This window comes from Chaetomium tenue, assembly GCF_020726465.1.
Source record: "Chaetomium tenue strain MPI-SDFR-AT-0079 chromosome Unknown F5144scaffold_6, whole genome shotgun sequence".
NCBI classification, from domain to species: domain Eukaryota; kingdom Fungi; phylum Ascomycota; class Sordariomycetes; order Sordariales; family Chaetomiaceae; genus Chaetomium; species Chaetomium tenue.
Window position 1 is genome coordinate 1,086,414 of NW_027117334.1, and position 25,660 is coordinate 1,112,073.

The 25,660-nt window shown below is 57.0% G+C and overlaps 9 protein-coding genes across 9 annotated transcripts; 3 read left to right on the forward strand and 6 right to left on the reverse strand.

The window, feature by feature from the left end:
* Positions 1 to 883: 883 nt before the first annotated feature.
* F5144DRAFT_595132 (uncharacterized protein) lies at positions 884 to 4,172 on the forward strand (the record flags this gene model as incomplete). Its single annotated transcript, XM_066790662.1, has 7 exons — positions 884 to 993; positions 1,319 to 1,387; positions 1,432 to 1,482; positions 1,615 to 1,825; positions 2,490 to 2,998; positions 3,080 to 3,162; positions 3,640 to 4,172. 7 exons carry the CDS (start codon positions 884 to 886, stop codon positions 4,170 to 4,172), a joined length of 1,566 nt encoding a protein of 521 aa, XP_066639587.1.
* Positions 4,173 to 5,283: 1,111 nt separating this feature from the next.
* On the reverse strand, positions 5,284 to 6,762 carry F5144DRAFT_497325 (S-adenosyl-L-methionine-dependent methyltransferase; the record flags this gene model as incomplete). The annotated part of the gene is made up of 2 exons (XM_066786199.1): positions 5,284 to 6,494; positions 6,723 to 6,762. 2 exons carry the CDS (start codon positions 6,760 to 6,762, stop codon positions 5,284 to 5,286), a joined length of 1,251 nt encoding a protein of 416 aa, XP_066639588.1.
* A 1,501-nt stretch (positions 6,763 to 8,263) lies between these two features.
* F5144DRAFT_550485 (uncharacterized protein) lies at positions 8,264 to 9,564 on the reverse strand (the record flags this gene model as incomplete). The annotated part of the gene is made up of 3 exons (XM_066787639.1): positions 8,264 to 8,943; positions 9,004 to 9,441; positions 9,501 to 9,564. 3 exons carry the CDS (start codon positions 9,562 to 9,564, stop codon positions 8,264 to 8,266), a joined length of 1,182 nt encoding a protein of 393 aa, XP_066639589.1.
* A 751-nt stretch (positions 9,565 to 10,315) lies between these two features.
* Positions 10,316 to 11,359, forward strand: F5144DRAFT_495740 (NADP-dependent oxidoreductase domain-containing protein; the record flags this gene model as incomplete). Its single annotated transcript, XM_066786117.1, has 2 exons — positions 10,316 to 10,531; positions 10,604 to 11,359. 2 exons carry the CDS (start codon positions 10,316 to 10,318, stop codon positions 11,357 to 11,359), a joined length of 972 nt encoding a protein of 323 aa, XP_066639590.1.
* Positions 11,360 to 11,613: 254 nt separating this feature from the next.
* On the reverse strand, positions 11,614 to 14,736 carry F5144DRAFT_656631 (uncharacterized protein). The gene is made up of 6 exons (XM_066793166.1): positions 14,330 to 14,736; positions 13,782 to 14,249; positions 12,782 to 13,725; positions 12,524 to 12,719; positions 12,054 to 12,455; positions 11,614 to 11,979 (listed from the first exon to the last, which is right to left on the reverse strand). Exons 1-6 carry the CDS (start codon positions 14,489 to 14,491, stop codon positions 11,932 to 11,934), a joined length of 2,220 nt encoding a protein of 739 aa, XP_066639591.1. The 5' UTR covers positions 14,492 to 14,736; the 3' UTR covers positions 11,614 to 11,931.
* Positions 14,737 to 15,873: 1,137 nt separating this feature from the next.
* On the reverse strand, positions 15,874 to 16,827 carry F5144DRAFT_550488 (uncharacterized protein; the record flags this gene model as incomplete). The annotated part of the gene is made up of 1 exon (XM_066787640.1): positions 15,874 to 16,827. One exon carries the CDS (start codon positions 16,825 to 16,827, stop codon positions 15,874 to 15,876), a length of 954 nt encoding a protein of 317 aa, XP_066639592.1.
* Positions 16,828 to 19,283: 2,456 nt separating this feature from the next.
* On the forward strand, positions 19,284 to 19,635 carry F5144DRAFT_605401 (uncharacterized protein; the record flags this gene model as incomplete). Its single annotated transcript, XM_066791425.1, has 3 exons — positions 19,284 to 19,346; positions 19,435 to 19,519; positions 19,595 to 19,635. The coding sequence occupies 3 exons, from the start codon at positions 19,284 to 19,286 to the stop codon at positions 19,633 to 19,635; spliced, it is 189 nt and encodes a 62-aa protein (XP_066639593.1).
* Positions 19,636 to 20,755: 1,120 nt separating this feature from the next.
* Positions 20,756 to 21,957, reverse strand: F5144DRAFT_595139 (uncharacterized protein; the record flags this gene model as incomplete). The annotated part of the gene is made up of 3 exons (XM_066790663.1): positions 20,756 to 20,802; positions 20,869 to 21,246; positions 21,312 to 21,957. The coding sequence occupies 3 exons, from the start codon at positions 21,955 to 21,957 to the stop codon at positions 20,756 to 20,758; spliced, it is 1,071 nt and encodes a 356-aa protein (XP_066639594.1).
* Positions 21,958 to 24,094: 2,137 nt separating this feature from the next.
* F5144DRAFT_656639 (uncharacterized protein) lies at positions 24,095 to 25,270 on the reverse strand (the record flags this gene model as incomplete). Its single annotated transcript, XM_066793167.1, has 4 exons — positions 24,762 to 25,270; positions 24,511 to 24,676; positions 24,326 to 24,374; positions 24,095 to 24,192 (listed from the first exon to the last, which is right to left on the reverse strand). Exons 1-4 carry the CDS (start codon positions 24,992 to 24,994, stop codon positions 24,095 to 24,097), a joined length of 546 nt encoding a protein of 181 aa, XP_066639595.1. The 5' UTR covers positions 24,995 to 25,270.
* Between the last annotated feature and the right edge of the window lie 390 nt (positions 25,271 to 25,660).

Genomic DNA, 25,660 nt, shown 5'->3' on the forward strand with positions numbered 1-25,660 from the left:
GATGGCGCAGGGTTGAGATCTCAAACCCGATTTGTGACCTGGCCGACGGTGTGAGCCGGAGGATGTCTGTTTCTGGGTGCAGATTTTAGATGCGGATCGAAGCGAGCCTCTTCATCCCGCTCTTCTATCCAGACCCCAGCACGAGCCTCCCCAACCATCACCTCTAACCTTCTTGATTGCATTGTTCACCCGCCAAAATTAGCCCTTCTTCTTGTTTCCGATCGATGCCAAATATGGCCTTGCAACCGCCTAACAATAGTGCCCGGGCCTGAACAGCATAACACCCACCCGCTAAGGAAAACAACCAGGAAAATAACCAGATCGCCAGACTAGGTATCAAGGCCAAGAAGGGTCTCAAATGAGGCATGGACCAAGAGTTGGTTTGGCCCCGTTCACCGTTCGCGAATCCCCCTCCCGCCAGTGGCGGTTTCGAACCCATGGGGCAACTCTTTTTTTCGTTTTGGCCACCCGTGGCCGCTCATTCGTTCTTGCAAGAGGTTGGTTTCGTGACTAGGACTTTCGCCGCCAGACACTGACGAGGATCATGCCAGGACAATGCTGGGGCAATGCAGATGTTAGCGTTGACTTGGCCAACGCCTTGCCATTCTTCGACACCACCCAGTTCTTCCTGCGGCAGGTACCGTCCATTCCCAACCTCCAAGGTGGCGCACGACAGGCCACCGATTGCCCTTACTACTTGTGGAGGAAGTAGAGAATACAAGCCGGTCGAGCCCAACGGCAGTCAGCCACCCCGGATTGCAACCCGATCCTTCTTGCAGGGTCCTCTTTCGGCTTTGAGGGCGTCAGTCTACCTCTATTTTCCGATCATGGATCCACCAATCCATCAGACTCAAGAGGATGATACAATCACCCCGTGGCCACCATGTATCCTCCCGGCCGGCATCTGCCAATCTGTGTGTTTGACTCGACGCTGTTATCGCCTCCAGAGTTCCCCATGTCCCTGGACGCCTCGCGTCAGATCACACAAATATCGTAAGGAACGTCACAGGTAATCCCAGTGCTTCTTCGCAAAACCGGTACATAGCCACCGCGGAACACGCTGTCTAGGCAGTGCAGTTCGTGTGGCCGTGAACGGCTGGACCGGATCGGCGAACGGGAAGTTTTCGGCTTTCCCATCTCCGCAACGAACACGCGGCGTGGGAAGGCCAATGCTGGTATCAGCACTGGGATCTTGCCCTACCAGAACCCTCGGACGTTCGCGGAAGCCGTATTGTTGCTTACCGAACCATGATGGTTGCCTTCCCAGGACATCACTCGTCTCCCACATCATCTTTGTCCAAGAAAAAAAAAAACCAAGCGTTTGGCGGACATGGGGGGGGGCCGCTGCATTGTACATCCGGGCCCCTGGTAATGCTACCAGTCACCAGTTACTACCGAAGCCCTATGCAAGCTCGGGGCCCCATTGCCTAGCACGGCTTGCTACATCCAAGCCCTGAACCCTCCGCACATCTACTTTGTTCTGTTTCTTTGCGCTCCACAATTCGTTAGTACACCCGGTCCTTGCTTCGCACCCCTCCCGGTATACGCAGTAAGTCCTCTGCCGTTTCCATCTCTCCATGGCATGCAACTAGTGCTGCACACTCCCGTTCTGAGGTCTTCATCTTTGAGTCTTTCCTTCTCCTGGTTGTATCCAGCTTCGTGTTCCCTCGATCCTGGTTCAGTCCCCCACACCTCCTCACCACCCCGACAGGCACGGCGTCATCGAGATATCCAGGACTTTTCCGTTTCAAGGTCCATCCCTGCTGCTCGCCTCTTCCCCCAGGTTGGCCGTTATGGAGAGGAAGGAAACAACTCCCCTCAAGCCGTAAGATTCCGTCAACTTCGCCTGGCCGACGTCTCCATCCGCGAGCACCCCTTGTCTCCATTGCCTGCTTTTCTTCTTGCCGAAATTATCACGTTCATTGGTGGGAGTCGCGCAAACAAAGGACCAATCATCATGTTAAGCACCCTAGATACGCGGGAGACGGTTTCTTAAGGAAAGCTACAAGTCCAGTAGACCCATCCAAAAGGGACCCTCGTTCCTTCTTCTGGACAGACGGGCCCCATTTCAGCACTGTCCGCCCTCGAACGCTTGTCCGTGGCTCCCAGGGATCACGGACCCCGTTTCCAGTTATCTCATCGCAACTTCCTCCAGCCACCTTTCCCTTTCCCTTGGAGCTCGACTCGGAAAACAAGACTTGATCGACCCTACTCATCCGACACCTCACCTGACGGGGGCAGTTCGTACGTGACTCGTGCGCATCGATCGGTTGACCCGCGGACACTTACCATATTCAGACGAACGACTAGAGACGAGCTTAAATTCTTGACCTTTCCACCTAGATCGAGCAGGACACACCAGCTTTCAACTTCCCCGAAACACCATCTAACCTCCTGCGCGGCACAGAGCAATAACTCTCCACCAAGACGCACTATCTTATTTGCACATGACATCTCTGCCCTTCTAGGCTAAACCCAGCGAGATATAGCCCATCGTGGATATCACCTCTCTTCTCCAGGACTCCGACTCAAATGAGTCCCCCGTATCTCCTACCCAGCAACCACCATTTAGCACGGTCCCAGCATCCGCAACGTCAACGGTATCTACAAGCGGTCCGCCACCGGCCGTTTTCGCCGTAACAGCTAGTCCGTTGTCTCCCCGATTTGGCACAGCGGGCGGGACCCGAGCTAGGGCACCGAGCATCTCGGGCCCAACACTAAGCTCAAGGAGAGCCTCGCGTCCTAGGAGCGGTGGCGGGAAGCGCAGCATGCCGCCACACACGTTAGAATCCCCTGCTAAGAAGCAGACCAAGTGGTCGTCCCAAGAGGACACCCTCATCATCGAACTCCGAGGCAGTGGAATGAAATGGGACGACATCTCGAAGAAGCTCCCCGGTAGGAGCGCCATAAGTTGTCGGCTCCATTACCAAAACTATTTAGAACGCCGCAGCGAGTGGGACGAGGAACGAAAGAACAAACTCGCAAGGCTTTACGAGAGGTAAGCACCGCCAAGTCGAGCCACTGGTGCCTGTACGTACTTGTACCCCCCTAGACACCACTGACCACCCGGCCCTCCCAGGTTCAAATCCGAGATGTGGGCCAAAGTAGCCGAAGAGATGCAGCTTCCGTGGCGCGCCGTCGAAGCTATGCACTGGCAGATAGGTGAAATCGAGATGGCCCGGCGGGCTGGGGTGGTTCCCTTTTCGCTGAACGTAGCTTCAAACGAGGCACAAGGCCCGATGACGCAGCGAATCTCCCCGACCCGCGGCAGCCACGCTCACTCGCGATCTCAAGGCAGCATCCCGCGCGACTTCTCCGGTTTACCATCGCCACGGTATAACCGGGGCCCCCCAGGCCCCGGCTCCGGCCCCCTCTCTCACCAAATCCCCCCACCGGCCGCGACCTTCACCAGCAACCGCCCCCTCTCCGACCGGCGCGAAAGCTACCAATCCCGCGGCCCCTTCGGCCCGCCCCTCTCCGACGCAGCCGACTACGGCTACGGCCTCGCCCCGATCCAAACCAGCGGCTCCTCACTCGGCCAAAGCCGCGGCTCCATCGGCAGCGCAGGAGGAGGAGGGGGAGGAGGAGGCGACCGTTCGGCCGGAAGCTACAGCAGTGGCGGCATGCTCCCCGGAGTAGCCGAGCTGACAACCGGTGTCAGCCCCTACAACACACCCGCCTACGCTCAGGGCGGCGGCCCACAACCACCCCCAACCCCATCCCACCCCTACTACACCCACAACCCGCACCCACCGGCCTACCCCCCATACCAACACCAACCAAGCACCACCACCAGCCCGATCCACAGTAGCGCAACAGACAGCCCGGGCCCGGGGGGCGGTGGCCTGCTCCCCGCGCTGTCACCATACCCACAACAGTACGAGGCGGCGCAGGGATCGAGCAAGCGGCGCGCCAGCCCGCCCGACCACCGGCTCGGCAGCCGTGAAACTACCCGCCGGAGACAGGACATCTACTCGTCCTCCTCGGCGGCGGCGCGCGATGGGCCGGCGAGGGACGATTACCCACCACCACCACCTCCGGGCCCCCAGCAACAGCCTTCGGTGGCGGTGGGGGGGGTTGGGATGGGGCCTGGCGCTGGGCCTGGGCTTCCTGCGTTTGGGATGGGGGCTGCGATGCCGGCGAGGCGCGGGTCGACGAGGCATGGGCTGTGAACCATTTTCTTTTGTATTTTTTTCTGATTTTCTTTTGTTTTCTGCTTTTATCTCTGTTTTTCTTTTTTTGAAAGAAGAAAATCATGGGTCACGCATTTACGAGAGCGATGGGGGTATGGGATCGGGCATAGGATGGGATGGGATGGGTATGGGCATGGGTATGGGCATCATGGGATATGGATTTTCAACGGGATATGACACGGACAGAACGAGTACTGGGAACGACGGCAGGGAGGAGCAACAACACCGGCATCCTCACCATGGCTGCGCTTTCTTTCCTTCTGTACTCCCCACTTCACTATTATTTATTCCCTTACTTACCTACACAGAACCATCTATCCACGACCACGGCAGCGGCGATGGCAGCGATGGCGAAACGCGGAGGACAATTGTATTCTCCCCCTTACTCTCTTTTCCTCCATTTATTTTCCTTTTTTCGGGGAAAACAGTCCCGGTTGGTGGGCGAACAACGCCCCCTTCACTTCTTCTACACACACCTGTTACCTTCGCTTCTCCTCCACCTGCCACTTCTAAATTCCCTTACCTTTTTTCTTCAATGTCACATCAGGATCTCGTGTTACACGGCGTCTGCTGAGCTAAGTAGTTACAGTACAAGGGGCGAAAAAAAAAAGCAAAGGGCTAGACCGGTTTCCTGTCTGTTGGTCACGGCGAGTGGGCTAAAAAAAAAAAGGGGGCGGCAGGGGCGCCAATGGAGTTTACAATTTAACTACTGTTTGGAAGTTTACCAGGGGGGGGGCAGGCGTGGTTCAGGGGCAGAGGCCCGCTTGGAACCGCCTTTGATTTCCTTCTATTGGGTTGGAGTACGAGAGACAAGCAAGGAATCATGTGGGAAATAACAGAACCGATGAGGGCATGGTCGTGTGTGTCCCTCGCAGAGAGCATGGGATGGGAGGCCAATGGGCAACGGACCCAGGGACAGGATAGACAGATTACCGAATGAGATGCAGCGGTCACATAGGAAGCGAAGGGGCGTCTGCATTCGCGAGATGGAATAGACGCGTCGAGGGAAGAGGCAGCCTGTAGCTAGCTACCCAGTGACAAAACAATGTTTTGCTTCGGCCCAGGGTGTGATGTTACTTCGGATTAGGCCTCATTGTTGACCCTGGGGGACGGGCTCATTGGCAGCAACAACCCACCAGTTGTCTCTCTCGTAGCCGCTGGACACGACAACACCCCCTGCGGCCAACACATCCTCTTCCAGCTCGCCCTTGCGGTAGAGGTGGTAGTAACGCTGAAAGACGGGGTCGGTGTGGCTAGGAGGCGCCTCTGGTTCTGCAGGGCCAGCTGCTGTTGGAGTAGGCGATGTTTCACCGCCCTTAGCAACGGCATCACCGCCACCAATGGCTTGTTTTTGGGCTTTTTTCTGCGGCTTCTGCTGCTTCGGCTGCTTCTGCTGGGACTTCAAGACCCACGGCACCAGCAAATCCTGCTCTCCGCCCTCGTCCCATCCGCGTCGGCTGGTGCCTTGCTCGAGCGCCCAAACGTAGACGAGGACCTGACCCCCTGCCTGCCCGACCTCTCCCAACCTGACACATCGCAGCAGCTGCCGGATCGCTTCTTGCCGCCTTGCCCGCGTCGACATGTGGTGTACGACGGCCACGCAGATGACGAAGTCTGCAGCACGCTCACGGAAGGGTAGCGAAAGCCCGTCAGCCACGAGAACGTCAGTGGCCACGGCGGCGCCACCGACTTCCCCGCCTGTTCCTGCTCCGGCTGCGTTACCCTGTTGAGCTTGGAGCTGCATGCAACGGTCCCTGGCAAGCGCGATGAGCGACGGGCTCCGATCGGAACCCACCATGAAGACATCTGGGTTCACGCCCAGGTACTTGCCATTGCCGCAGCCCACATCGAGCCCAACGGCGCCGGCTGCCCGAGAGCGCAGGAACGATCCCACGGTAGGCCAAGGCTTGTAGCGAGTGGCCGAAAAGTGCGGGGCGATCGCCTCGTAGACGCCGTGAACGTGTGTACGCTCGTAAGCCTCGGCCTCGGCTTCGGCCGCTGTTGGCTCTGTCCCTCCCGTCTCGGTACCGGCGGTGGGGGCGGTTGTCAGTTTGGCAACCGCATCAGCCGCCGAGGACGACGGTAGGGCCGATGGCGTGGCGGACGATGAGGCCATGAGCACAATAGCTCGGGCAGCTCTGCTCTCCTGATTCCGGGTCGGGCGGCGGCCGCGTCGAGGTCCTGCTTCCCTGAGGCCCAACTTAGCGTGGCGCACAGCGCGGTGACCAGATAATCGCGGATCGAGCAAGGGGAAGAAGGGAGGGACACAGCCAAGCGAAGTGAAGATTGGCCACTCCCGTGCTCGTCAAGTCAGGCCGCAGAATCTCTTCACACACCGCTTGCGTCACAACCTGCCGGCTAGGCGAAGGACGTGGAAGATTTCAGGTTCCTGGTGCGGCTTCTCTCGGTGGTTCCCTTGACCGCCTGTTCTTTTGTTAGCGCGTGAAAGAGCGGAGAAGGGTGTCTTCGAAATGTGGCGGTCGCAAGGAGACATGAGCTAGGGGACTGCCACGACTTGCAGATATGTACCACGCATATTGCACTTGCCGTAGTGTGTCGATGTGCGCATGTGGGAGTCCCGGAGATGCAGAGACAGGGGGGAGGAAGCCTGTTGCCGACTGCCCGATCCGATCCCATCATCCGCGGTTCCGCACCTTGGCCGCGCAGGAAATCGGATGAGAGGCAATCGCATACTGGGGGGAGACTGCCAACTGGAGGGGTAAAAAAAAAAGGATGGAACATGGTTCCAAACTCGATGCGTGATGTGTAGTTCCGGGCACATGCACACCTGCCCCGGCCGGACAGGGCGTTGTCGGACAGGGCTGAAGGGCGCGAACGGCGGAAGAGGGACAAAGTACGGGATACATGTAGGTACATTGTACGTACAAAAATAGTGGAAGAGAGCAGCGGAAAAGCTCGCCTACACAGTACATACAGTAGCTTCCTCGGGTAGCCCCCAACCGCTTAAACAAAGCAAAAGATAGGACCAGGATACCGAGGTCAGGCGCAGTGCTCGGTCAGTCGCTCAATCGGTTGGGAGTTGGTATAACCTGCGGTTGGGTTAAAGTTGGACGCCGACGAACTGGAGGTTGTGGGCTGAACTGAAACATTTCCGACGTTGATTGTTGGTTGGGTTGTGAGTGGGTGAGTGGGTGCTTGGATGGTGGGGTAGAGTGAACAACCATCAACCCACTGCATTGTGTGTGCCATTGCGTGTGCCATCCTCGACTTGCTGCCTGCCGGGCTGCCCTCCCCCCTCCCCCCCAATGCCGCAACAGAGGAAGGAGCAAGGGAACTTGGCGCACAAAATGTGACGAACTTTCCATGAAAATTCTGCAATTACTTGCATCAATTCCCCAATTCCGTCTCTGTGCAGTTCCGCCGATCGTGCTAGTCGATAGCCGAGGTAACCCTACTCTGCATGTCTCGGTCGGACCTGCATCACCGCCATCCGTCTCGCCTCCCTACCCTTTGCCGATATCATGATGCAACGGGAAGAAGAACAGGCACGTATTCGTACACGGTACACGGTACTTGAATGCAAAGACAGCGACAAGGACCCAGGGATCCGGGCCCGAGAAAAGCGCCTTGGCAGAAGCACCAAGTTGTCATGCATGGTCCATGGATGACACCCTCCGGTTCTGACCGTGCCCTACGACGACTTATCCGACCCGCACCTTGTACTCCTGACAAATAACCGCAGTATCCTCGACGGGCCCAGTCCCGAGCCTCTCCTCCGGTGACGGTGAGGGGTGGGTCGAGAGGTGAAAGACAGACCGAGATCTGGTTGGTCACTCCAGCCTCGAGTCACAATCCTCCCAAGCCCAAAAGCCATGCATGGGAAATCCGAAACATTCGGGCATGTCAGCCTCGCAAACCCCAAACATGGACGTCATTGTCTCTTGGCTAACTAGGTAGTGTAGCTGACTAGGTAGGTAGTTGGGTTCAAAAAGAAAACAGCAACAACATCGCCTAACCTTGAACAGAACCAGTGCTGACGACGCAACCCTCCGTTAAGGCCCAGCCCATCTTTTCAGCCCACCACTTCTCTCACATTTTGAGCTTACCAATTACCGCTTGCCAGTGTTCAACGGGCTCTGAGCATCGTACACGTCGGTCGTGATGACGTCTGAGTACACGACTTCGCCCTGCCGCAGCGTCTCCTCCATAACCTCCATGATGGCGATGCTTTCGCTCCACGGCAGCGACTTGCTCTCCTTCTGCCCATCCCGAAGGCAGCGGGCGCACTCGTCGGCCTCCCAGAACATGCCCTGGCCCCACCCGCTCTCGGGGTCCTTGGGGATCGGGCAGTCAACCACCTGAACCTCGCCAGCACCGTCCTTCTTGATCACCCGGTACTGCAGCGGGCAGTACGCCGGGCCCATGACTTGGATCTCACCCGCGGACCCCTGGATGCGAATGGCTGCGCCGCCGCTGTTCTTGCCATCCACATCACTGGACACGCGAAGCGATGTGAGCGCGATGCCGTGGCTCTTGTGCTTGGGGAATTGCACAATGATGCTAGTCGTCTCGTCGGCTCCAGTGTGGTACTTGTTGACGGCGGCCATGACGTTGGGTGCCTCCTTCTGCTCCTCAGGCTGTACGTGGTACAGCGTCTGGAAAACCCAGGTCAGGGCATAGATACCGAGATCCAGGAGGGCGCCACCCGCCAGTTCGGGGTTGACCATGCGGTGCGAATCGTCGAAGTCAATCTTGCCGTCAGCCCCGTCCTTGCCGATTGACAGGTCGGCTAGTCGAGTTCTGCATTAGCATGGAATTGTATGACAGGAAAATGGGAGTTTGAACTAACCAATGGTGCGATAGACATTTCCGATAGCCCCCGACGAGATCAGATTTCTCACCTGGATGCTCAGAGGGAAGTAACGGGTCCACACGGCCTCCATAAAGAAGACACCCTTAGCCCGCGCAGTATCGACGAGCTTGCGGGCCTGGGATGCCGTTACGGTCAGGGCCTTCTCACAGAGCACATTCTTGCCGGCTTCGAGCGCGAGCATGGCGTTCTGGAAGTGGTGGCTGTGGGGGGTGGCCACGTAGATGATGTCGATGTCGGGATCGGCCACCAGCTCGTGGTACGACCCGTATGCCTTGGCAGAGCTCGGGGCTTTGACCTTGGCAAGGAAGTCGGCGGCCCTTTCCTTGGAGCTGGAAGAGGCGGCGGCGGCGACCTCATGGCGGACATCGTGCACATCACGAAGGGCCGGGTTGGCAAGGAGGTCCTTGGTGAAGACTGCGAGCATGAAGTCAGCGGCGTGCGGGAAACGACGTCCGGCATGGCAGTTCACTTACCCTCAGCAATCCAGCCAGTGGCCATGATACCCCACCTCACCGTGTACGGAGTTGACGACGCCATGTCTGCGGTTGTGGAATAACTTGATGCTTTCGTTTCTGAGATGGTGACTGACTTGGAAAGGGGAGGTACGAAGATTCCAGAGTTTCTAGTCAACGCCTCGGCGCCTGCTTCTTAAAACCGAGAGCAACAGGCTGTTGTCCGGCGTGGGCCCCCATCTTCCCCTCCATCGATGGGGCTCATGGCGGGGCAGCGACGGCGCTGCGGGTAAATGGCCGAAACAGCCAGAGCTGGAATAGCGGGAGCAACCCCTGAGACCCCAACTCCTTCCGCGCTAAAACAACCTGGTATCGGCCCGCTACAGGGGGCCAGAACGAATCATGGAGCGCCGAGACCGCTCCCCCGGGATGTCTCAACGACCCCGGGAAGAGCTTCCCCGGGACAGATTGGCGATGTTGCATGGGTCTTGACGACGTCATTCGTGGTTGACAGGATGTCTCTCATCTTTAATGAATGGGTTATCGTAATGACCATAACCTACTCGCAAGAAACAAATGAAAAGTATCGTCGGTTTCTAGTCTGGCAGTCGATACCAAACAAGACCACCTCCCGAGCTCCTTGAGCACACAGCTTCCCCTCCCCCTCTCTCAAGTTCAACCTATCAATGAATTGCATGCTCTGGAGGAGGGGAACATTTCTGTTCACCCCTACGAGACAACCAAACCTCAACCACTTCAGTACCTGGCATCAACGTAGATTCTTTTCATTTCACTGTACCCTTCATCGGCCCTTGTCCCCGTTAGAAAGCAAGACCATGACAGCCCCCGAGTCCACGGCGGAAATGCCGCCCATGATGTACGGCACCGCCTGGAAGAAAGAACGCACCGCCGATCTCGTCTATCAGGCCATCAAGGCCGGTTTCCGCGGTATCGACACTGCCGCCATGAAGAAGCACTACGACGAGGCCGGTACGGGCGAGGGTATTCGCCGCGCCATCAGTGAGGGCATCTGTTCTCGGAAAGACCTCTTCGTGCGTCCACCCATACCTCAGTCATACCCTTAATTTACATCCATTTCTAATCACCAACGCCCCCACTACCAGATCCAAACCAAATTCACCCCCCTCGACTCCTCCTCCTCCCACTCCCCCACAGACCCCATCCCCACCCAGATCCACGCCTCCCTCACCTCCTCCCTCGCCAACCTCTCCACCCCGGACCACCACCCGCCCTACCTCGACGCCCTAATCCTACACTCCCCCTTCCCCACCACCCCCGAAACCCTCCAAGCCTGGTCCACCCTCGCCCTCTACCTCCCCACCACCACCACCACCACCACCCCCGACCCCGACCCCAACCCCGCCCGCGCCGGCCGCGTCCTCCGCCTCGGCATCTCCAACGTCACCCTGCCCACCCTGCACGCCCTCTCCTCATCGTCTGACCTACCACCCCCCACCATCATCCAAAACCGCTTCCGCGCCGCCGAACACCACTGGGACACCCCCACCCGCGCGTGGTGCACCACCCACGGCGCCGCCTACCAAGGGTTCTGGACGCTGACGGGCAACGCGGCCGTCTGGCAGGGGGAGGGGTTTGTGGCGCGGGTGGCGCGGGGCGCGGGGGTGTCGCTGGCGGGCGCGTGGTATGCGCTGTTGATGGTTAGGGCGGGCGTGGTGGTGCTGAATGGGACGGGGGATGGGGCGCATATGAGGGAGGATTTGGGGGTGTTGGGGAGGGTGGGGGCGTGGAGGGGGACGGAGGAGGGGGCGAGGGAGTGGGAGAGGTGCGCGCGGGAGTTTGCGGCGTTGGTGGGGGATGTGAAAGGGGGTGTGGAAGGGGGTGGGGAAGGGAGTGGTTGAGGGGGGAGGGGTGGTGATGGGGGGTGTGATATGGGGGAGGCTGGTTGGGGTTGTTGATGGTTATGGAATGGTAGAGTGTGGTAGGGCTGGGTTGGTTAGGTTTGGAATCCACCTTGTAGGTTTGTGTCAGTGTGAGGGTTCAATATCAAGACGGAATGGGAAGCTCATAGCATCAGTTCACCGCTTCTCTTCACGGATCCTGGAGGCAACGGTCCATCGTTGGTCACAAAAGTAAATAGCTCATAAAACACAGTATTCATCAGCCAGTCCCGATCACCCATTGCCTGTTGGGTGATCTGTATTAAGTACACTTTCACACCAAAAAACATTTGCCAGTTTACGGTAGACATCGCTCCCAAGATCAAAAAGCATACCAGCCATTGATGCTAAATCCAGAGGCACTAGGTCCCTGCCAGGAGCAGCAAATCGAAGCAAGCAAGACCAGAATGGCCGAACCTCAAACCCCCCAGAAACAAACAGCAACCCCCATTCCACCCCCGCGCCGGATAATGCATCTTCACCGATCCCATCCGCCACCATCCATCCACAGCCGGAATAACCCCAGCCCGCACTCAATACCCCTCCATTTTCATCCTCCCTCTCAAACCCCCAGCATCATCCTATCACGAAACTGTCAGCACACCATCCCATCAAGTCTCATCTCAGGAAAAAAAAAAAAAGATCAATAACATACCTCAGCCTTCCTCTTCCCCAACACCCCCTGCCCCACCCCCGCCTGCACCCCATACGCCTCGCGATGACAACTCGCATGAAACACGCGCCCCCCCACCCTCAACGCATCCGTCCACACCCACTCCTGGGCCTCGTCCAGCCACTTCATCTCAAACTTCTCCTGGCAGATCGGGCAGGCGTTGTTGACGCGCGCGCTGTCGTCGGGCACGGGGATGTAGGGCGCCCGGGTGGCGGCCGGCGCCACCGCTGATGCTGAGGTTGAGTTGGGTTTGGCGCCGCTGTGATGTTGGTGGTGCGCGCCGCCGCTTGCTGTCGTGGGGTCGTCGAGGGCCGAGGTGGAGGAGGGGTCTTGGGGTGGGTGCGTGTAGTCCGTGTCGATGGCTTCGTGCGTGTGGATCCAGTCCTGTGGGTGGGGGGGTGAGTGTGTGTTTGTGGGGAGGAGAAAGGAGGGGGGGAGGGGGGGTTACGTACCGATTCGTCGACATACCAGCTGCGATGCTGGCCGCGCTTCTCGGCGTCAGTCATGCGCTGGTGTACGCGGAAGTGCCAGTCCATGTGCGCCGTCTTCTTGCGGCGGCCGTCTTCGTTGGCTTTGAAGCGCCGACCGCATTGGGTGCATGGCGGGCCGAGGTCTTCGTGGAGTTTGGAAAGCATGTGCGGGCGGAAGCTGGGAGGTGACGTTAATTTCATCTGTCCATGGGTGATTTGGAAGGGTAGTCGTGAACTTACGTCTTCAGGGAAGCAGGCCTAAGCTGGGGGTTGGCATCTAATGTCAAAGCAGCAAGCGACTGGAAGCCACGCGCGCCGAAGCCGGGTAGTGCAGAAGCCGCTGGGGGAGGAGTTGGCGTTCCGCTGGGCTTGATCAAACCGGATTGTCTCAACATGGCCAACAAGGCTGACGGATTCGAGACCGGGGGAGCAGAAGCCGGCGGTTTAGGCGGCTCAGTAGGCATCTGTGGAGGTGGTGACCGCAACGCAGCAGCTATCGCGGCGGCGGCCGCAGGTCCGATCGCCGGGGCCGGGGCCGGGGCGGGCGGCGGAGGTTGTGGTGTGGGAGTTTGCTGGGGTGTGGCCGACTTCCGCGCATTTCCCGATATCAACGCCGCCAACGCGCCTTGTCCAAAGAGCGAGTCAATCGACACGCCTCCACCCGCAGCGGGAGGAGCCGACGCAGCAGACGGGGGACGCCCGAGAGCTGCCGCAACGACGGCCGCGGCTGCGGGGGGCACAGGGGTCGGCTGTTGAGACACAACCGGAGGCGTAGGAGTAGTGGTGTACGAAACGCCTGGGTAACCGGTGTTGGGTGCAGCAACACCACCGCTAGCAGGACCAGCAGTGACTGGCAGCTGCGGGCGAAATTTTACAGCAAGTTCAGCAACTCGATCTCTTATGATCATCAACTGATCCTGAGGCATGTCTTGGCTCTGGATTATGGTTTGCAAGTCCAGCAACGCCTTCAGTCTGGTCTGTTTACTAGTATCAAGTGGATCTTGTGCAAATTCCGCCTTCTCCGCAACGATCAGTTGTTGGACATCATCTTTCAGCTTGTCTATGCTTATTCCTGGCTGGGGAGCGCCATAGACTGGCCCCGCGGCCGGCTGCTGGTAAGGAGGGTAAGACCCGGCCGGTGGAGCTGGTTGCGGTGTCGAGCGGTGAGAAGAGTTACCTGGGCCCTGCGGAGATCGTTAGCAACAGGAACCGCCGATTTTAAAGGGGGGCAGTAACTTACGTTGACCGGCTGCATCGGATACGGCCGCTGGGCCGCATCCGGCCTATGCCCATTAGCCCCAGGATAAGAAGGTTGCGGTGCTGGGGGTTGATATGGCCGGGTAGTTGGCGGCGTGGGAGTGTCTCGGCTGGGGGCGGGCTGGCGACCGCGCATGAGCTGTTGCTGCCCTTGGAAACTATTCTGCTGGGCGGCATAGGCGGCATTTCTAGCGGCCATCAGGGCGTGTTCAATGGGGCGGACTTGTTCGAGGGGGAAGACAGGTTTCGTGGAGATGGAGCCCGGGACCGGTTCTTTCCATGTCTTGAGCATTTCGTCCATTTTCCGTCTTGTCGCATTGTCGACCTTAGTGTAGGCGCCCATAAAGACCGAGTACAGCTTCGGGCCAAAGTATAACGCATAAGGTGTCGGAACATTCTTGACGACGGAATCGAGGACGTAGAGCGCTGGTAGTGTCCGTGCGGGTGGTACCTGATTCAAGTTAGCCCTTGTGCATTCACTCGCAAGCTATCGTCATGCGGCATCCAGGCCTTTAGCACAGCTAGACTTACCTTCTTGATGTGGTTTGCCAATGCCTCCGAGATAGCGAAGCCGTGGTGTGCGTTCTCACGCGCGATATTGGTAAGCGTGGCGATCTCGATGCGCGAGTTGACCGTGAGGTCCTCGAGGGCCTGTCGGTAGTCCTCAGCCACCTCGGCCGCGTTGTCTGCCATTGCTATGTCGAAGGAGGGTAACGATGGGTTGAGAGGTCAATGAACGGGCAGGTAGTGTCAATTGAGCGACAGCCACAGGGTCCTGCTGTGAAGAAGGGCGCAGAAAAGGATTTCCTCTAGCGATTCCAGTCACGAGTGGGAGCAGGGAAATCTCAGAGGTGGACCCCTATTCAGGCCACGAGAACAATAGACGGAAAACAGCTATTATCTCCCTCTGCAAACGGAGGCCAGCCCAGCACCAGGGTGCCTGTGCAAAACCCTCCACAGATCCCACCAAACTGAATGCCTGTTTCTGGACACAGAACCCGAGTCACGATGCGCACACCATTCACAGCCGCCTCCGTCTAAAATTGCAAGCCTGCCAAAAAGAGCAGGACTGAGCGAAAAGGCAAGAGAATGGCCGTGATGTAGAAATCGATGTGGTGGGAGCAGGAAAGAAGATAATGGGTGGTGAGAAGGTGGCGTTGTGCCGGTTTGGCAGCTGCTTCGATTAGTGTCGCGTTATGGAAGGAAAATTGCAACGCTGCGTGGAATCGTTAAATTTATAGCTGTGGGAGGGAGTGGCCTTGTTGAGTGACAGTTGGGAGAAAAAGCCGTACGCGCAGTGCAGTCGTCGTTGCGAAGGGATGGGGCGCGAGGACACCAGGGAAGAGCGCCGCAGCCGACAAAGGGCCGAGCATTGAACGCACGGACCACGAAGCCACAACTTGCAAGGGCCGTCAATGTGGCTCTTTCCCAACATCAAACTAATTACGAAGTGTGTTACGAATACACACGCCGATCGATTTCCAGTCGTGGAGCTTTGCACAGTACGGAGTAAGTGAGGTGGCCCTGGAGTCAAATCACAGTTTTGATTTTGGGTTTGGACGCCTCTTCAATGAGTCACGATTCATTCGCAAGCATGTGGGCTTCCAGAGCCCGTGCGCAGACTGTCAGTGTTAGTCTACTAACAAATATGGCTAGAAACAACAGCAAAGTTAGTTAGAGCAGAAAGTTCACTCTCAAATCCCTGAGGCCGTGACTCCCACCAACGCAAGAACATGAACACTGAGTTCCAGACCAGATTTGACAAATATTCACATCAAGATCTGAGCAACTGAAGCAATATTATTTCCCATTGCCATCCCACCGAAAAGCGAAACAAAAAAAGCCAAAAGCCAGCGGGTATACATTATAAAGCAGCAAGCCACCAACGCAGGACTCCCAAACCCCAAGACGCCCATCCATCCATCCACCCCTGTCCCGTCTTCACTCTGCCATGTATCATGCTGATTCCACCATGCACGAGCGGCGTACCGACTGTTACAGTCTATGATAAAAAAAGAAATCAAAAGAGGGAGTGTGTGTGTGTGTTGTTTTACCGCCTCCTCCCAGTCAACCCCTCAAAACCGATCCATATGCGCCGCGCTGTACAAGCTAGTCCGGGACTTAGGCATGTAAGCGGGGTGCAGTTCGGTCGGCGGGCGCTGGAGGCCCGGCATGATGGGGCTGCCGCGGTCCTCGCCGTGACCGGCCAGGTGGTCATCGAAGCTGTCGCCGCGGCTGTGGCTGGAGTGGCCGCGCTCGACATCATCCGCCGTGTTCTGCGGGATGGGTTTGCTGATCTGGATGCGCGACTTGCGGAAGTTGAAGTTGCGGGGGTTGAAGGCGCGCGTGAGGCGCTTGACGGCCGAGGACGGCCCCACGGCCTCTTCCTCCTTGGACCAGCTCTGGGCCGACCAGTTGTCGCGGTGCGGCGAGGAGTAGTGGGACGAGAAGCTGTGCTCGATGTCGTCGTTCTTGTTGGCAGCGTTCTGGAGGGAGAGGTTGCCGTGGGTGCGGATCTGGCGCGAGGTGACCTTAACTACCTCTCCGCGAAGTCCGTCGATAGAGGTCCGGAAGATGACGGAGGCGCAAATGTTGAAGACGCCGAAAGTGACTGAGAGAATGGCCGCGGCGAGGATGGCGCGCCACCAGTCCAGCCCGATGGTCTCGACCGTGTACGCCGGCTTCCAGGCATCACCCAGGATTTGGAAGCCGATGAATACCATGCCCCAGCCAAGCCATGCGAGCGAGTGGTCCGGACCAAGCACCGGCCAGTTCCTTTCGTAATACCCCTTGAGTTTCCTCCAAGGCACCGGGAGTTCCGAGACGAAGAGGAAGGTGGCGAAAAAGAAGACGAAGACGTGAGTGATCATGTCGAAAAAGTAAAAGTGGCCGTTGATGCCTGAGAGAACGGGCATGACCATGCTGGCCACCATGGCGGCAGCCAGTCCGATCATGTTGAAAGCCCGCAAAACATTGAGGACGACGTGACCGGCGCCGAGAAGTTTCGAGTCCTGCCCGAGGCGAAACATTTTGTATTGAGGTTTGGCTACTCTTTTGTTAGCGTTTTCCCGTTTCCTAGCGGCTGCCCTCCGGTATGTTGGTCGGATGGGTGATGGGAGGGGTGGTGGTAGTGTAAATGATATCTTGGGGGTGGGTGGAGGGGGTGGCAAGGGTTTTGAACGGCTAGATGGCCCGGCCTCAGTATAGGTAGGCTCGAGCAGTGGCCGACTAGCCAGTGGCTGCCCAGGCGCCCGAATAGGACTTCTATGAGCCCTCGGTGGTGTTGACTGCGCCCTGGATGGTCCAGGGGTTGAGGGACGAACTCTGGCTGGGGGGTGCAGTGACATAGGGGAGCCTGGCGCGTCTTCATACACTGATACTATTGAATGGCGCCCTGGGGGGTCGGCAGAGTTCTCTGAAAGCGAAGAGACCTCTGACCGCGGCGCCAAATGCCGCCTGGGCTGGGTAGAAGAGTATTCCATGGCGCGCCGTGGACTCCGCCAGTTGATGATATTTGGTTGTGCTTGGGTGTCTTTCCAGAAAACATTGCCCCGGGATTTGGTGCTCAGGTAGGAGGGAACAAGGGGGAAGCAGTGTATATGTACTTACAGAGAGAGTGTTATCTGAATTGGTAGACTGCCTGCAGTGCTTAGGGTGTCGAAAATGCTCGTGAGGATCTGCTAGCAGATGCACAAACTGTTGGATGTCGAGATGATAAGTTGGAAAAGGAGAAGAGGAGTTGTTCAAGGTAACATGAGGCGTGACGATCCAGATCGTGCCGGGTAAGAAATGGACGAAGGAAAAAAAGAGCGGAGAAATAGATCAATAGTACAGCATTCTCATTGTTGAGAGGCAGACAATAGGGCCCGACAAAGGTGAATGGCCAAAATAAATTGGTTTGACAAGCGGTGGTGGCAAGCGGCCTTATAACAATAGCAGCAGCTGGCACTGTCATAAACAATTTACCGCCTAATACCGAATAAAGAAGAGAGCAGGAGGGCAAAAGCAGGGGGTGAGTGGGTGAGGAACTGGCTCGCGGGTGTTCCCCATGAGCGTTTCGCATTAAGCAAGAATGTTTCCTGCTTTTCTAGCCAATGAAGCCATAGGCGCCGCTCCAGTTCAGGGTCGACGGCACCTAGACTTTCCCACTCCGTTCCACGGAGGATGTGGTCGACAGGGGCACCATGCAGGTAACGGAGCGAAAGCCGCGACATTGAACACAGCAGCTCTGCGGTCTCGTCCCATCGCGCCGGCGATATGCTCCCAGTTGCCCCTCCATCGTCGGCAGAGAGGAGACAGCCGGGGTTCAAGGCGGCATGCGACGATCCATGGCCCCGCGATCCCACGCGAGGACGGTGGATGCTCTGCTGGCAGCGCATAACGCGAACTTGTCAATCACTGTCGTCCAATGGTTCGGATGGACCCATCTGAGGCGAGAACAGCCGCCGCCTTCAAACACATACCGGGGTGAGCCATTCTCGGCAAGGACATCTTCAAACCCAGACCTGCGCGATGCATCGATTGGCTATGGGCGAGCCAAGGCCGTTTCAGGCCTTTAGCCTTGGGCACCACCGGCCAGGTACTGCATTTTGCTGAACTGAAATCTCAGTCTTTGAGAGGGTCAGGCATGTACATGGGGATGGACACAATTAGAAACATTAATATCGCGTGCTACGCCGAATTGTCGATGTTGCGCATGGGTTCTCGAAGCCCAAGTTGTTCAAGTGTTGAGAGCTCTGGTGTGTGAGAGTGGAGTCACGAGTGGCTCATAGGGCTCATAGGGTTAGGGCCGAACGAGGCATCTTCAAACACGTGCCGACTACACTTACACAGATGACACAAATGCAGATGTTTGTCTGCATTGGTGAGTTGTACACATATCCCTCCAACATACCTACTAGACTAGGTAGTATCATGTTTGTTGCCCAGGTGCTTCACTTAGAGCCAGCTGCCCTCATCGTGCTCAAAGCCCCCAAACAACGAAACATATTCGTACCTCGTCAGCTCCTAGGTGACCCTGGTATTTTTCCTGTGTATCCATGCCCCAGTGCCTTCTCAGTTGCTCCTAAAACTATTTTCAGGTTGGCCCATCTGGCCGCGGGTAACAGCAGCCGAGAAACACTTGACGCCGGCACAACGCGGAAGGACAGGATCCCGCGCGCGTGTATGAAAGACGAACGCTGGGGCTGATTGGGTCAAGATTCAAGGTGGTGTTGAATGGCTTGGCTTTTCCCAAAGCCCCACCCGGGGAAGCGCCGAGCAGGCTTTGTTTTAAGTGGGGCAGCACAGCCTCGTCCGACGCCAACTGACAACAAGTGATTCCCCCGGAGGCCTTCTCGAATTCCCAACTGCTAACCGCAAAAACCCCCATTCACCGATCCTCCGCACTCCACACACCTTGCACATCTTCCAAGCGCGAACAACCTTCCAGTCTCCATATCGAACGGCATCTAACGCTAACCCGAATCCGCTCTCGATCATCAAAATGGCTCGCGGAAACCAGCGCGACAAGGCTCGCGAGGCGAACCAGAAGAAGCAGGCCGCCTCGGTACGCCTTCCTTTGCCTCGGTAGCCCAGTAGCCGGGTACCTCAACACGATGAAAGCCCCGTTTCTGACAATCGTATCGCGTTTACAGAAAAAGTCTCACGGTATGAGCGGTAGCGAGCTCGCCAAAGCGAAGGAGGTTGCGGCGCAAAAGATGCGCGAGAAGCAGGCAGCCGGTACGCGCCGACCGTCACCCCCGATTCCGAACCTTCCTCCGCCGCTCCAGCCGGCCATACTGACCTAGTTTCTAGCCGACGCGAAGAAGGCCGAGACCACTACTGCCAAGAAATGAATAACAAAGCCCATCATCAATGACCGAAACGACATTTCTTACTACACGTTCCACATAGCGACCGCGTTCTTAAAACGAACTGCATGGATGGGCAGGTTGGATCCGGCGTCAAGACAGGGAGGGGCATTCGCATGACCCTTATGAATTTTGGGCTGAGGGACTAGACACAACCGCAACGACACTCGACTGCCTTCTAAACGTAGACGAAGGCATTTTGGTGGGTGGGTTGATTAGCCGCCCCCTGTGTCAGTAGGCGCAGCGATTTGGATAGGACAACTTGTATCTTCCTCTTCCGCTGCGTATCGTAGTCCCCATCCCATGTTTCCTCGAACAAGCATTACTATGACTATAACGGCCTCCAATCTCTTATTTTTGTCTTATCTCCGTGAGACATTGCTGTAATCCTTTCCCTGCCTGGCTACAAGCCAAAAATCTTCGATTAGAGAAAGCAAGAGTGTCAGAGGTTAGACCGGAAAAGGAGGCAATAAGCTACCACGAAGGCTTCGCCTCGACGTCTCCAATCTCAGACTTGCCCAATGATGGGAATTGCGAAACATGAGGCGAATGAATGTCACCTCTTGGCCTGTATAATTTTTGGGTACTTCTTCCCATGATCCCAAGATCAATAGAAAACTATTCCCTTCCTTTTTCTTTCGCCTTCCTTCATAAAAGGCCTGGCAAGAATGGCAAAACTAGCAGAAGATTAGGACTAGGGCGTCTACGACCCGACAGTTTCTAGGCAGCCGTACTGCGTTGAGCGCAACGCGGTTCTACTTGACCGGCGGCCTCAAGTCAACACAAATTTGAAACTGGCAAATTAAGACACGATCCCGAAGACTCAAAGATTCCACCTCAATGTGATATATTAAGATTTGTGCATCCAGAAAATACGAGCCAGTCATATACCTCCCTGCGCCGACAACACCCAGGTTGGGCCAGCAGGAGAGAAAACAGTAGAAAAAAGCGACAGGAAGAAAACAAGTAAAATCTACAGATAATGGTATTTCCGCCTCCCCATCACCGTAGCGTCCCTTTAAATACCCACCCAGGAAATAAACCGCCAACAGCCAGGCAAAAAATCATAGCTTCATAAAAAGGATGATGATGCTTGATGCCTGCTTTACGCCTTGCGAGCCGCAGGCTCGACCATGGCCATGGGGATAGCGCCTATTCGCCATCCATTAGCCATACGATCTCTCGGTATAAGCGCGTAGGGAGTGGAGTGAAACTTACCACCGAACCCGCCAAAGCTGTCGCGGCCCTGAACGGCCTGGTTGGGGAACCCGCCGACGCTGCATTGCACGGCGCAAACGCACGAGCCGTCGGCTCCAACCTGGCCGACACCGGTGGCGATGCCTGTGTTGACGGCGCCGGCAGCATCGGTGGGGGTGGCGCCGGGCGGGGTGACGATGGCGGAGGACGCATCGGCGGCGCCGCCGGTGCCAGCGTTGGGGTCAGCGTTGGGCGGGTTGCCAGTGATGGCACCACCGGCGCCCTTGCCGTTCTGCTGGATGGCGAGCGCCTGGAACTGCGCGTGCGTCTTCTCAGCGGTGGGGTTGATGCTGAAGACCATGCCGTTGCCGCAGTGGTTGCCCTGGCGGCAGTAGAACCCTGGAAGCACGGTTTGGTTAGTTTTCTACTTCTCTAGAAGATGAGCGGGCGAGATTGGAACGTACAAAGCGGAGTGCCAACCATGACCTGCATCGCGACTTGCGGCGGCGGGTTGACAGTGTTGTTGGGGTTGGCCTGGTAACCCGAGTCCATACCGCCGTCGAGGGCAGCGCAGGGGGTGTCAAAGGCGGACTGGGTAGCAGTGTGGTTCTGGCTGAGGAAGCTGAAGATGACGGTGTCGCCAATCGCGGCGTTTATTTGCTGCGGGTTGAAGGAGAGGCCCTGAGGGCCGCCAACAGTAACACTGTGGGTGGCGCCGCCAGCACCGACGGTGCCTGTGGGCGGGGTGACAACCGTAGTCGAGCCGGCGCCGTCAGTTACGACAGCGGGCGGGGGGGTCGCACCAGCGCCGCCGCCAACGGTTTGAGTGACGGTGACGGTTTGAGCCTCGCCAACGACAGTGGTTGCCGCGCCGCCACCAATGTTAACCCAGAGGAAGTTGATGGAGGTGCCGCTGCCGCGGTTAAGGCCGATCAAGCGGGCGAGCTCGGCAAGCTGCTGGTCGGAAGCCTGGACGCTGTTCTTGCCGCCGGCGCCCACGGCAACAGCCTTGTGGCCGTCTCGTCGAACGGGGTAGGCGTTGCGTACCGCCTTGCCCAACGCCAGGGGCGCCATGCCCAATACCATCGCGGTTGCTGTCGAGAACTTCATTGTGCCTTTTCTTTTTCTATCGTCCTACTCGGTAGATATCGTTTCGTGTATCCGCCAGGGAAATATATGACGGAAATAGGTAATGTATAATCTGGATGCCAAAGCGAGTCCCTGCTCGTGTAGAATCGAAATATGGAGGAAGAAAAGAACGGATCAACCAAAGGAGCGAAAACACACAGAGAAGGCAATGGTGGAAGATGGGGATGAGAAGGGAAGAAACAAGAGTTCTTCAGTGGCCATCTGAGGGGGCCCGTCACGGCTTATATCGCAGCATGATGATCTTCGTGCACGGCGTCCCAGGCTGTGAAATCGAGGAAGATCCCGGCCAGCGAGGGGTGAGAAGGGGGGAAAGTCCTGGGGAAGTCGAAACACTTCGGGAAGGCATCACCGTGGTAGCGGCTTCCCCTGCCACGTCCCTGCCACGCTCAGTTGGGGGAGGGGGGAGGGGGCCGTATGGGTCATCCGTATATCACGGGCTGCACTGTGAGGCGATCCCGTAATTGCTACGAAGGACATAGTGAAGGCGACAATGGCCCAGACCTAGGGGGTGGAAGCAGGAGGTCGGTTGTGACACAATCGTCTCAGAATGGCGTTTGGCATTTCGCCAAGCTTAACGTGCACGGACTGATGAGATGGGACGAAGGAACCGAACCAGGGGTTCCTCTACCCCGGACCTGGCCCAGAAGGCGACATTCGAGACCTGAGACTTTGGAGTCCTTGTAAAAAAAGACGCCATCAGACTTTTACCCTATAAGTGCCAAGTTTTATTGACCATTGTGCACGGCGATTCGTGCCATCCAGAAAAACGTGCGAGCGTGCGAACGTGCTTCGTCCTCGGCGCAATCGTCATGTCAGACCTGTCTCTGGGCACTGCAGAAACATGCGGCCGACACCTCGGACCAGGCCGGCGCGCTTAATCAACCACTGGGCCTCAACAACGGCGGCCATAGGCCGGAGAAAACGGCAGCCGCCCGGCATGTTGAATAACCATCGCGGCCAGTGGTGGCGGCCCGCTATCCTGTTTCGGGCGTTTTTCATGTTTCTTGGTACGGGAGCGTGGGCGTTTCGCTTGACTCGTTCAAGCAGCCATATCCCCGTCTCTCTCTCCGTCGTATCGCCACACAAGGATGTTGCAGTCACAAGATTTTTGCGACATTTTATGGACTCTGGAGATAGTGCTTAGGCTCCGTTAGACGAGCCTCAAAATGCCCTGGGGCAAATCGAAGTCAGGATAAACGTTGGCTTCTGGGTTGCGGGCCCGAATTAGAGTGATGGAGCGGCCCACCCACCTTGGGCAACTCCCGGGGGTTCCGCTGGTCTGGACCTCCGAGCCCAGGTACCTCTTGGCACGGATCTTGTCTCGAAGGCTCATGGCTGTAGGGTGTTCACCAACCAGACTCCCGTCGTTAGTTGAGTAAACGGGAGGCAGCCAACGGATCCGGGAAGGAGGATTGAGTTGCGCCCATGCATGAAACGAAGCCACTGCTTGGAGGGCAGCGTGGGAACGAAGTGAGCACGGAGATGCGCAGCGTCTCCTCGAAATGCCGAATACATGTGGGGTGATTCGATGTTCTGCGCGCGGGCACGCAGCTCATCCGGCCAGCGGGCAGGGAAGTGGAGTGGACGGATGCCGGATTTTGCTTTCCGTGGGATCAAAGTTCGTTACCCTTGACTGGCTGCTATGCTGGGAGGCTCGGAGGCTAGGGAACGAGGCAAGGCGCGCAAGAGGCTGCGGAGTTGATACACATGCCATGGCGATGCTCAGACGTGGAACTCGCGAAGCCGTGCGAAAAGTCAGGGTTCTGGAACACGAGCCGTCGCAGGATGCCGTTTTCGGTGGCGATCAGGGTTAGACTGGCTCTGGAGACCGGGGCTTCCCAATCTGTGTGCCAAGACCCTGGATTTTACATTTCCAGATGCTTTTACCCCAGTTTTTCATCCTCTCGTTTTGATTGTGGGGCATGTATGGAATGCTCCTGCATCTTCGACCACGCACATGCTCTGCTCGGGGATTTTGATATTTGGGTGTGTTGGGCTATCATTTCCACTTATGGGGGGATACTTCGAAGTGGCTGATGTTTCTCGCTCAATAAACACATCAGGAACCAGAACAATTGGTTGCTCCGATGGAGCACTCTCAGGGTCCTTTCGAGCCTCCTCCTTTTGTCTGCTGGTTGCCTTGTTGCTTTCCCTCGTAGAGGCCCGTGTAGTAGCCTGCAACGGTTAGTCGGGGGACTTAAGGTTTAGGACAAAGCAAACTTGCCGGCGTAATACCACGACATCAAGAGTTTCTTCAGCTCCCCGTCTTGGACTTTCATTGACATGTTAGCTTCGTCGGCCGTTTCGAGATTCAGCACCCCAAACTCACCAGTCCCCAGAAATGCCTCTGGCCCTGACGCAGGAGCCATCCCATCAGCCTGTTCGGGTTCAACCGTTAGTCATCCGTCAGTCGGCGAGAAACAACTTGAAAATGGGTCCGGGAGCTGTTTGATGCCAAGGTTTGGCGATCTCCCAGATTCTCCTCTTGCAGGTCCAAGGGTCAGATCTCCCTACCTTCTTCGCATCCCCGGAGCCCTGGACATCCGAGATTATCGGGTGCGATGTTTCGTCGCTCTCGTCCATGGATATCGTCTCATCCACCTCTCCCTCATCTTCCCCCTCTGCGATAGGTTCGTTGAGCTCGCCTGTTTCAGGCTTGGCATCGGCATTTGCACTAGTCCTACCTTGCCATCAGAAAGGAGATCATGGCCCGACGCCTTTCTCTTGGTCTGTCGCCCGAGTGTTTGGGATGGTGGGTGTCTTACATTTCATCTGCGCGGCCTAGGATGTCGTCGACTGTGCCGCCTTTCGCATGGATACTATGGTATTTCTGCGATTGTGTTAGCGTCTCTAGCCCAACCTTGGTGACGTGCAGCTGTCGCGGTTTCGAAACCGGTCGCTCACTGACCTTGTACTCCTCTAACGCCTCATTCCAGGAGTCGACGAGCGCCGAGTCGTCCCATATCTCTTCGTGGGTTGCTGCCGTTTCAGAGTTCATTTTGATGGAGGCCTCGGCGTTGTAAAGTGGAAGTTTTCAGAAGTTCCTGTTCGCGGTCCAAAACAATTCCTTAATCAACCTAACCCCCAACCTTGCGGCTTTGACATATTTTTCACATCCCTAAAACTTCCCACAGATTCATCATCAACAATTCAGGTTCCCATGTCCAACCCTCGATTTTGCTCCTAAAATTACAACTCAACCGTGCAAACATTGCAAACTCGACCGTTAAACCATCCTTCATGGGAATGCCGCTTACCCAGGGCTAGCTCGATCCCGCACCAATGCATCGACTCAATCGATTCGCCCAGCAAACAGAAAAGTAACACAGCAAAGATAACAACGAACAAGAAAAGAGATGACAGAAGATAGGGAGAGGGTTCAGCGCCAATGGCAGTCTCCTACGACCCCACACTCTCTAGGTACTTTGCTGAGTTGTCGTTTGGATTGATCGAAAGACACTCCGGGTAGACAAACAACGGACAACGGACAAGAAGCAACGGACAACAACGGACAACACAGCAGAATGTCCGCGATCGGCGCTATCTCAGCTCGGCGGTGGACGTTCCAACTCCTCGGAGGGGCTGCGACAGCCCTGCAGCCGTGCCCGGGTCCGGATTCCGGGGAGCCCGGGCCGCCCGCTCTCGCCCACAAAAAGACAGCCCC